This window comes from Erinaceus europaeus, chromosome 6 (assembly GCF_950295315.1).
Source record: "Erinaceus europaeus chromosome 6, mEriEur2.1, whole genome shotgun sequence".
Classification (NCBI taxonomy): domain Eukaryota; kingdom Metazoa; phylum Chordata; class Mammalia; order Eulipotyphla; family Erinaceidae; genus Erinaceus; species Erinaceus europaeus.
Window position 1 is genome coordinate 4,775,262 of NC_080167.1, and position 10,048 is coordinate 4,785,309.

Consider the following 10,048-nt stretch of genomic DNA (forward strand, 5'->3'; position numbering starts at 1 on the left):
GCGGCGGTGCGTGGCGCGTTCGGCGATAGGCGGAGTCACCGTAGGCCCCGGACGGGCCGCTGGGAGGGTCATTCCTCGCCCCAGGCCCGGGCGCATGGCGGCCTGCGTGCTGGGGGGCCGGCTCGGCCTGCGCGCGGCTTTCAGCGGCTGCTGCCTCTTGCACCCCCGTTTCCAGAGCCGCGGGCCCCCAGGCGTGGAAGGCAGGGACAGGTGAGTGCCCGGCAGGGCGCTAATTCCAACGCCTGTCGCGGTGTGGGGCTGCCCCGGATATGTCACCGGGTCCTGAGCGTTCCCGCGGTGACTGCCGGGTGACGTCCTGCCTGTCGGTCTGACGTCACGATGACGTCGAGGTGGAGGGAAGCCCAGCGCCTGTTCCCAATGGGCAGGCAGGTCGTCGGGTTAGACTTGAACCACATCCAGAGGGGCTTGCGCCCCAGGACACAGGTGCACGGAGTTGTCTATGCTTATCGATCCCCCACACACCCCAGGACTGCACCCCAGTCCCCGCACCCAGAACGTCAAGAGTACCCTGAGCTGCTATCCATTTATGCCTTTCCCAGATCCAGGCCTTTTACTTTTGAATAACTTTGTAACACTAGGGAGATGGCTCAGCAGGTAGAGCATAGGCCTTGCAAGCTTGAGGCCTCAGGTTAAATCCTCAACCCCAGCAGGTTAAATCCACAGCAATTCGGGGCCGGAGAGTAGATAGCATAATGGTTATGCAAACAGACTCTCATGCCTGAGGCTCCAAATCCTATGTTCAATCCCCTGGGCCACCATAAGCCAGAGCTGAACAGTGCTCTGGTTAAAAAAATTTTTAAAAATAAATAAATAAAAATAAATCCACAGCACTTCATGGGAGCACCATGCACAGCACCCAGGGAGCCCATGGAGGGTGGGCAGGGCTGTGGGGTCTCTCCTCTCTCAGCACCAGGCACAGCACCCAGGGAGCCCATGGAGGGTGGGCAAGGCTGTGGGGTCTCTCCTCTCTCAGCACCCTGCACAGCACCCAGGGAGCCCCATGGAGGGTGGGCAGGGCTGTGGGGTTTTTCCTTCTCTCCTATTTCTCCCTCTTTTATCTCTCTGTATGGCTGAAGAAGTTCAAGTTTTCTAAAAATCAATAGTGGGCCCCCTTGCATTTCTAAGGCTTTTGACACATTGCTCAGCACAGCCTTAAAATTTTAATTAATTAATTAAAAGGCAACCAGCGCAACAAAAGGGAATAAACATGAAACAATTTAAAAAAATAAATAAAAATAAAATATAAAAAGGGTGGGAGCAGTTAGCATAATGGTTATGGAAAGAGACTCTCATATATGAGGCTTCAAAATCCCAGGTTCAATCCCTCACACCACCATAAACCAGAGCTGAGAAGTGCTCTGGTTAAAAAAAAAAAAAAAAAAAAAAAAAAAAAAAAAAAGGACGAAAAAGGGACGGGCCTGGGATGGGCCTCCGAGGTAGAGTGCGCATGCTCTTCATGTATGAATCCCAGCACCTTTTCCCCTTAAAAAAAACACATCCGGGAGTCGGGCGGTAGCGCAGCAGATTAAGCGCAGGTGGCGCAAAGCTCAAGGATCGGCATAAGGATCCCGGTTGGAGCCCCGGCTCCCCACCTGCAGGAGAGTCGCATCACAGGCGGTGAAGCAGGTCTGCAGGTGTCTGTCTGTCTCTCCCCCTCTCTGTCTTCCCCTCCTCTCTCCATTTCTTTTTGTCCTGTCTAACAACAACATCAATAACAACAACAATAATAACAACAATAATAAAACAACATGGGCAACAAAAGGGAAAATAAACAAAATAATTTTTTTTTTAAAAAAGGACATTTTCTCAAAAAAAAAAAAAAAACACACACCCAACTTCAGGGTGAAGAGAGGCGTCACTGAGAGATCCAAGGGCTGGGAGGTGAGGGGAGTGTGGTGAGCTAAGACCCAGAAGGAGGTGCAGCCTCCCAACTCAACATTTGCTGCTGTTTCTCATCAGGCCACAGCCTTCTTCGAAGACGTCCAAGCCCCCCAAGATTTACACCAAAACAGGAGACAAAGGTAGGGTGGGGACAGGTTAACAAAGCGAAGACATAGCAAGGCTCCCTGGGAATGCTTTCTTCCAAGCCTTTGATATTCTAGTTACGGAGCATGTGACAGGCCACAGTCTGCATCCCAATGCTGCTTTGTGAAATCTGACATGTTTGTGCGCATTCATCAAAAAAAGCGAGTTGCAGGCCGGGTGGTGGCGCACCGGGTGAAGCTCACGTAGTGTGAAGTGCAGGGACCCACACAAGGATCCTGCTTTGAGCTCCCGGCAGGGCTGCAGATGTCTGTTTTTTCTCTCCCCTTCTCTGTCTTCTCCCCTCTCAATTTCTCTCTGTCTTATCCAACAACAACAGCAGCAATAATGGAAGAAAGAGCCTCCAGGAGCAGTGGATTCATGGTGCAGGCACTGAGCCCCAGCAATAACCCTGGAGGAAAAAAAAAAAAGCGAGTTGCATAACAGATAAGCATGCAGAGAGTAGCCTGGAAGGCCACACTGTGGACTCTTGCTCAATAGGCTACATTGAGCTGTAAAGGAGGGAAAAGACAGCAACGCTTTCGTTGTTGATTACACACGCTTTGTTATTTTTCACAGTGAGTGTACACTGTTCTTATAATTAAAAAACATGTATGTGTACAGGGGTTCGAGCCTCTGGCCTGGCCCCTCTCTGCACTGAGGAAGCTTCATGAGAGGGCAAGCAGTGCTGCAGGTCTCTTTCTCCCTCTCTCTTTCCCCTCTCCTCTCAATTTCTCTGTCTCTATCCAAAATAAATTAAAAAAACAATATTCGATATTGTTCAACTGGTAGAATGCAGGACCAAGACTCACAGTCTGAGCCCCAGTACCACAGGTGCTGGAATGGAGCTCTCATGTCTGTGTGTGTGTTTCTCTCATGTGAAACTCTGTCTCATATGAAATAAGTAAAAAAAAGTATATATATATTTTTGTATTTATTTATTCCCTTTTGTTGCCCTTGTTCTTTTATTGTTGTAGCTATTATTGTTGTTGTTGATGATGTTGTTGTTGGATAGGACAGAAATGGAGAGAGGAGGGGAAGACGGGGGGGGGGGGAGAGAAAGACAGACACCTGCAGACCTGCTTCACCGCCTGTGAAGCGACTCCCCTGCAGGTGGGCTTCACAAAAAAAGTAAAAGAGAGCGGACTTCCTGTGTCCTTGCTATACATACATACGTACATATATATGTATATCTCCATATGAATGTGTTTACAGAGTGTGCTTAGTACAACTGAACTGTGCAGCTTCAGTGGGCACAGTGGTAAGCCTCATGAAAAGTAAAGAGAGTGAAGTTCGGAGCTGGCTGCCCAATCATCTTTACCTAGAAGGTGGGAGAGGCAGCAGGGTGCAGCTGTAAGCGACATTACCTGCACGGTGCTCTGTGCAGACGTGATTGTGGTGTGGTCGACATTCTGGTTTGGGGCCGTCTGTCAAAGTCAGGGAGGTCCGTCTGATGGTGTTTTGTGACATGGTGTGTGCCACAGGAAACAGCCTCTCAAGTGCCTTCCCGGCTGATGGCAACACCAAAGCCTGACTGGTCATACCCAGCCAGCTCTTGGCCATCAGCAGCACGGTGCCCCTGGCTTTGTCACAGCTTGGGGACACGTGGGAAGTGTGACTCAGCCAGAGGTGCAGAGACTGCCGTCTTACGTGCTGTAGAACTTCTGTGTAATGTGTACACGTGCTTGCTTGCTCTAGCAGGAGGATGAGTTTCTGATTTTAATGCTTAGAAGATGCACCAGAAACCTGGGGGAGACAGCTTGATGGTTCTGCAAAGAGGCTCTCATGGCTGAGGCTCCAAAAGTCCCAGGCACCACCATAAACCAGAGTTGAGTAGTGCACTGGTAAAGAGAAAAAAAAAATTCCCCAATAAAGAAATTAAAAAAAGAGAGAATACATTAGGAAAGAAGTGAGCATTGGAACAGCAGCCAAAAGGGGAGCCCCAGGGGCTTCTGGGGGGCACTGGGTCTGTTCAAACTCTTGCTCTGGGTCCAGTCTCTTGAATTCTGTTCTGTTCTGTTCCCAGCAGTGATCAATGTGAACGCTCAGGGTTTGAGCACTTCTCTGCACGTGTGTTACATTGCGATGCAAAGTTTTTTCAAAGGGCATATGGGGGGTTTGTATTTCAGGCAGCTAACCATTTTCCCCACAGGGTTTTCCAGCACCTTCACTGGAGAAAGACGCCCTAAAGATGACCAGGTATTCGAAGCCTTGGGAACCGCGGATGAATTAAGCTCAGCCATTGGGTAAGGGGGCCGAGGGGACCGGCTTGGCCTCAGCGAGCATGGAGGGGTGCTGGCTGGTGGCAGTCATGGGGGGGCCCCCACCAGTGTCGCTGAGCCTGGACTTCCCCAGGCTTTGATGAGCTGGCCTTGCTGGGAAGCCAGGGGCATCTGGTCAGCTCCATGGGCTGCAGAAAGAAAAAAAAAAAAAAAAAGAAAAAATAAGAGAAGAAAGGGAAAGGAGAAAAAAGAAGGAAGTATAGACTGAACGAGTCACCTTTTTCTTTGTTTGTTTTCCCTCCAGGGTTATTATGCTGGGCTCGGTGCCTGCCCCATGAATCCACCGCTCCTAGAGGCCATTTTCCCCCCCTTTTGTTGCCCTTGTTGTTGTAGCCTCGTTGTGGTTATTATTATTGCCATTGTTGATGTTGTTCGTGTTGGATAGGACAGAGAGAAATGGAGAGAGGAGGGGAAGACAGAGAGGGGGAGAGAAAGACAGACACCTGCAGACCTGCTTCACCGCCTGTGAAGCGACTCCCCTGCAGGTGGGAAGCCAGGGGCTCGAACCAGGATCATTACACCGGTCCCTGTGCTTTGCGCCACATGCGCTTAACCCACTGCGCCACCGCCCGACCCCCAACGAGTCACCTTTTAAGAAAAGGCATTTTGAGAATCCCACACGCCCTTGCTGTGTTCTCACCAAGCTAGTGCAGCCGGCCTGGCCGAGCGCTCACACTCAGAGCCTTTCCCTGGCGAGGCATCGGGCCGCCTGCTCCAGCCCTCCTGCCTCTCTCACAGGCTCGCTCGTGAACTGATGGCAGAGAAGGGCCACCCATTTACGGAGGAGCTGCAAAAGGTGAGTGATGTGGTACCCCCCATTCTGGGGGTCTTCCTCCCTGAGGCCTGGTGACCTGGGGACGTGTAAGCCACCCCCCTCTCCTGACACACACACACACACACACACAAACAGGTGAGGATTGCAGGTAGAGGGGGACGTGTCAGGTAAAGCAGCCCCATGGGAGCCCCAGGATGTCAGGCCTCGCTCGGCCAGAAGACTTGGAGTCACAAGCCTTTCTGTCCCCCAAGAAATGGGCTCATCCCCAGCTCAGAGGGGACTTCAAGAGCAGAGACAGGAACAACCCACCCCCCCACACACACACACACCAAGAATGTGTGACATGTGGCCAAGGCCTCAATGTCTGCTACAACCAGAGTCTTTAGAAAGCATCCCAGGGGGGCAGGCAGAGGCTCACCTGGTTGAGCACAGGTTACAACGTGCAGGGACCCAGGTTCAAGCCCCTAGTTCCCACCTGCAGACAAAAGGCTTTGCAAGTGGTGAAGCAGTGCTGCAGGTCTCTCTTTTTTTCCCACAAGCCTTTCAATTTCTCTCTGTACTACCAAATAAAAAAATAATTAGGGAGTCAAGCAGTAGTGCAGCGGGTTAAGCCCATGTGGCGCAAAGCACAAGGACCGGCGTAAGGATCCTGATTCCAGACCCCATCTCCCCACCTGCAGGGGAGTCGCTTCACAGGCGGTGAAGCAGGTCTGCAGGTGTCTGTCTTTCTCTCCCTCTCTCTGTCTTCCCCTCCTCTCTTCATTTCTCACTGTCCTATCCAACAACGACGACATCAATAACAACAACAATAATAACTACAACAATAAAAACAGCAAGGGCAACAAAAGGGAATAAATAAATAAATAAAGATTTTTAAAAAAGAGGAGGAGGAGGAAGAGCCATGTGGGTCAGTGCTGGGACACTGAGCCTGGCCCCGTGCCTTGGGGGCTGTGCTCGTCCACCGTGCTTGTCTCTGGAGGCTGTGCTCTTTCCGGGGCAGGGACACAGAAGCCCCCCTGTCCTTTCAGTCAAGGCTCCAGGACCTCTTCTCCAGATGACCAGGGTTCCTGTGCTGACCCCATTGGGTCCCATCTGTCCCTGTCTGGTGAGCTGGCCTCCCTGGCTCCCCCCCAAAAAAAAAACAAAAAAACTGGCCACCCACGCCAAAGGCAGGTAGAGACCCAAGGAGGAGGTAGATCATAGAGCACTGCTGGGGCCTCAGAGCCCTGGGTACCGGGGAAGCAAGGGTTAGAGCAGGGGCTCCCTCTAGCCCCAGGTGCTGGGTGCTCGGTGCTCATGGTCCCCCAGTGAGCCAGGTCCCCCACAGATGTGGCTGCACGCTGAAGGTTCAGAGTCTGCCGGTGCCGGTGAGCTTCTAAACACCGGGCAGAATGGCTCTGACGGGGCGGGAGCTGGCTCACTTGCCTGTATGTGAGGACCTGGGTTCGAGCTCCCAGCACCGCATGGGAGCAGCTGCACCAGGGGCAGCTTGATGAATGTGGGGCTGTGTTGTGGTATCTCTCACTCTCTCTGTCTGTGTGTCTAACGTCTGTCTGTATTTGAAGTTAAAGGGGGAGGACGGGATGGTGGAATCACACTGGTGCAGAGTCAGCAACCAGTAAGACGAGGGGTTCTGAGGGTCATGTGCACCGCCTACCCTGACTAGGCCTCATGTTGCCCACCCAGGTCCAGTGCTGGCTGCAGGACGTCAGCTCCGCCCTGGCGACCCCGCGCTCCTCTGCCCGGGAGTCTCACCTAAGTACTTCCCTCTGAGCAGCCCCCATGCCCAGGGCACCCACGGGGGGGAGGGGTTCCTGCCTGTCACCAAGCACACTGCCAGCTTCGCCCCAGGCCCCCAGGAGGGAAGGTGCCTCCTCCCAGTGGCGTGAGGGGGCTAGGGCCCACGGGCCTCCTGTGTTCCTCTGTCCTGTCCCCAGAGCTCACTGCGTTCCCAGCGGGGCCTGTGGAGCAGCTGGAGCAGTGGATCGACGTGCACTCCTGCCAGCTGCCCCCACTCACAGCTTTCATTCTGCCCGTAGGTATTGGGGGGGCCTCCCCTGGGGGGCAGCTGACATAAGCATGGGTGTCAAGCAGCCCCCTCTAACTCTTTTTTTGTTTAATTTATTGCCACCAGGGTTATCTATGGGGCTTGGTGGCAGCTCTCCCCGCAGCCATTTCTCCCCCATTCTATTAGAGACAGAAATTGAGAGGGGAGGGGAGATGGAGAAAGAAAGAGACATCTGCAGACCTTCACCGCTAGTGAAGCATCCCCCCCTGCAGGTGGGGAGCCGGGGGCTTGAACATGGGTCCTTGAGCATGGAAATATGTGCCCTCAGCCAGGTGCGCCACTATTCCCGTCCCCCAGCTCTTAACAGTGATTGAAGCTGTCCCCAAGCCCCTACAGACACCAGTCAGTCCTCCTTGGTCACACCCACCATAGAGGGTACCCAGTGGAGGTGTCCCAGCCAGCTCCAGCAGGCAGGATCCCTGTGTCCACCCACCTGTCCCCAATACCCCATCCTCCTGCACCTGGCCGACACGCCCTCTCTTCACAGTCAGGGGGCAGGAGCAGTGCCACGCTGCACATCTGTAGGGCTGTCTGCCGCCGGGCTGAGAGACGGTAAGGGGCCTGGGCCCTGCCCTCAGACAGGAGTGAAGAGCCCCCCCAGCCCTCACCCATTCCGCTCCCCAGACTGGAAAGAAGGCCTGGGAGCCGAGCCAAGGAGCTGGGATGACGTTTGAGGGCTGGGAGCCTGGCTCTGCTGAAAGCTCCCGGCTGTAGGGGCCGTGGCTGGCAGCAGGGGCCCTGGGGTCGGACACAGAGGCCTGGGTGGGACAGCTGGCACAGCCACTTGTTGGCACAGAGGTTCTGGGGGAGGCAGCAGAGGGTGGTGGCTGAGAGGCTACAGTTGGTCGCTCCCACCCCTCAGGATGGTGCCATTCAAACAGGGTTCTGTGGGAGACCTCACTTCCCTGGGGCCCGGCTGCTGTGGTGTCGGGGATAGGCAGGCATCTGGGGGATGCAGAGCCCCAGGTGGTGGGGAGGGCCCTGGGGCCATTTGGAAGTGGTTTCCCGTGGTTGGGACAGGCTCAGGGAGGGAGGGAGGGAGGGCCCACCTGCAGTGCAGCCCCGGTCCTGGCAGTGCGGCTCAAACTACGTGCTGACGTGCCCCCTGGCCTTCCAGCGTGGTGCCTCTGGTCCAGGCAGGTGAGACGGACACGAACGTGGCCAAGTTCTTAAACAGGTACTTGGTAAGGCTGGGGGTCCTGTGGCAGGGGGCATGGAGCCGGGCACGGCCTGGCCTGTCCTTCAGTCCCCTGGGCTAAGCTGTGGGCATGGCTGAGACTCGGAGGGGACCCAGGACCCAAGCGGTGCAGGAGCAGGGCCACTCTGCTGGTGGCGGGCAGGCCTGGGTTTAGACTGATGGGGGCTGACTCCCTTAACCACTTCCCCCACGGCCTCAGGGACAGTGTGCACCAGGAGGACAGAGCAGGACACAGCCCAAGACTCTGAGCCTTGGCCCTGAGCTGTGGGGTCTGGGGTGGTTTGTGTGGGGAGGGGAGCTCTGAGCTGGGGTCACCACCGGCTCCAGGCCTGCCCCACCGGCTTCTGCTCCACCACTGTGTCCCTGCGTCCCCAGTGTGGGTGAGACGGGCAGGGCAGGGGCAGCTGGGAGTGCTGAGCTCAGGGTCCAGTCCCCCACTGGTCCTGATGGGCCTTCCTCCTCTGGGACATGGACTTCAGGGGGTCCTGACCAGCTCCTTTCCTCCTGGGAGGGGGTGCTGTATGTCACATCAGCCACTGTGGGGGTGCCTTACACTAGTCCCCTGAGTGTATGTACATGGGGGCACGTGTCTCCCCATCTGGAGCAGAGTATCACCTACTGCCCACCCCCCTAGGGGGCAGGTACCTGACCCCCATGAGGATCCAGCAGGCCGGGGAGGGTCAGGCCAGGGGCAAGGAGCAATGGAGGGGACCATGGGACAGCTACACAGCTACAGTCCCGTGGGCAGATTTGAGGGCTTCCTCTGCCGTGTGGTGAGATGCCCCGTCCCTTGGCTCCATAGTGGGTGCGTCAGAGAAAGGAAGAGAGTGGGGCTCAGATGTGGACACCAGAACAGTCCGGGGCCTCTGGATATCTGGAGACAAGCTTTGGTGTCATAGCTGGGGGAGGTGCCGCTGACACCCCACTAGGAAGGCTCTTGGAGGCCATCCTGTGTCACTCAGCCCCAGTGGTGTCCTCGCCGGTGCAGCCTAGACCCACAGAGCCCAGCCCCCAGACCTGGTGACTCCCCCCAGTTTGGGGATGCCAGTCCTGGTCACTGGGAGGTGCAGCAGCCATGCCAGAGGCCCCAGGGTCATGCGCTCCCTCTCCCCTCCCTGCCCCGGCGCCAGAGCCGGTCCGGTCCCCACGCGGGCAGCGGTGTCCCAGCATCCATCATGCTGAGTTGGCTGAGGTCCCGCTGTCCTGCCCGTGATCGGCCCGGAAGATTGATACTTCCTGCTCGGAGGCTAATAGGAGCAGGACCCAGTTAGCATTGATCTCTCATTTTCCATCACCCCCGCTGCTCTCTGCCCTCCAGACTCAGCGACTATCTCTTCACACTGGCCAGACGTGTGGCCCTGCAGGAGGGGCAGCCAGAGCAAATATACAAGAAAAATGACTCATCGAACCAAGCCTGAGGCCTTGGAGAAAAGAGGAGGCGGCACTGAGGGCTCCCCTAGAAGAGCAGTCGGCTCTTGGGGGGGGGGGGGGTCCTGACCCTGAGTGAGCAGACTCTGCTTTCTCCTGGCCCCTGTCACCTTCCCCTGTCACGCCAGCCTGAGCCCAGGGGCGCTGGGTCTCCAGCAAGTGGGAGTGAATGCAGCATGGTGGGAAGGAGAGGGCCAGTGATGCTGCAATGAGGGACCACCCAGAAAAATAAATAAATGAATAAATATGGGAAA

General features: G+C 55.6%; 1 protein-coding gene across 3 annotated transcripts; it reads left to right on the forward strand.

Annotated features, from left to right (window-relative positions):
• The first annotated feature begins 28 nt into the window (after positions 1-28).
• MMAB (metabolism of cobalamin associated B) lies at positions 29-10,048 on the forward strand. Of its 3 annotated transcripts, XM_007525247.3 has the most exons (9): positions 40-210; positions 1,981-2,042; positions 4,196-4,289; positions 5,064-5,121; positions 6,787-6,859; positions 7,038-7,135; positions 7,656-7,720; positions 8,286-8,345; positions 9,685-10,048. In XM_007525247.3, exons 1-9 carry the CDS (start codon positions 95-97, stop codon positions 9,782-9,784), a joined length of 726 nt encoding a protein of 241 aa, XP_007525309.1. In that variant the 5' UTR covers positions 40-94; the 3' UTR covers positions 9,785-10,048. The 3 variants fall into 3 exon arrangements, with proteins under 3 accessions (XP_060048590.1, XP_060048591.1, XP_007525309.1); XM_060192607.1 differs by lacking the exon at positions 6,787-6,859 and having other exon boundaries at positions 29-210; positions 8,244-8,345; XM_060192608.1 differs by lacking the exon at positions 9,685-10,048 and having other exon boundaries at positions 36-210; positions 8,244-8,338.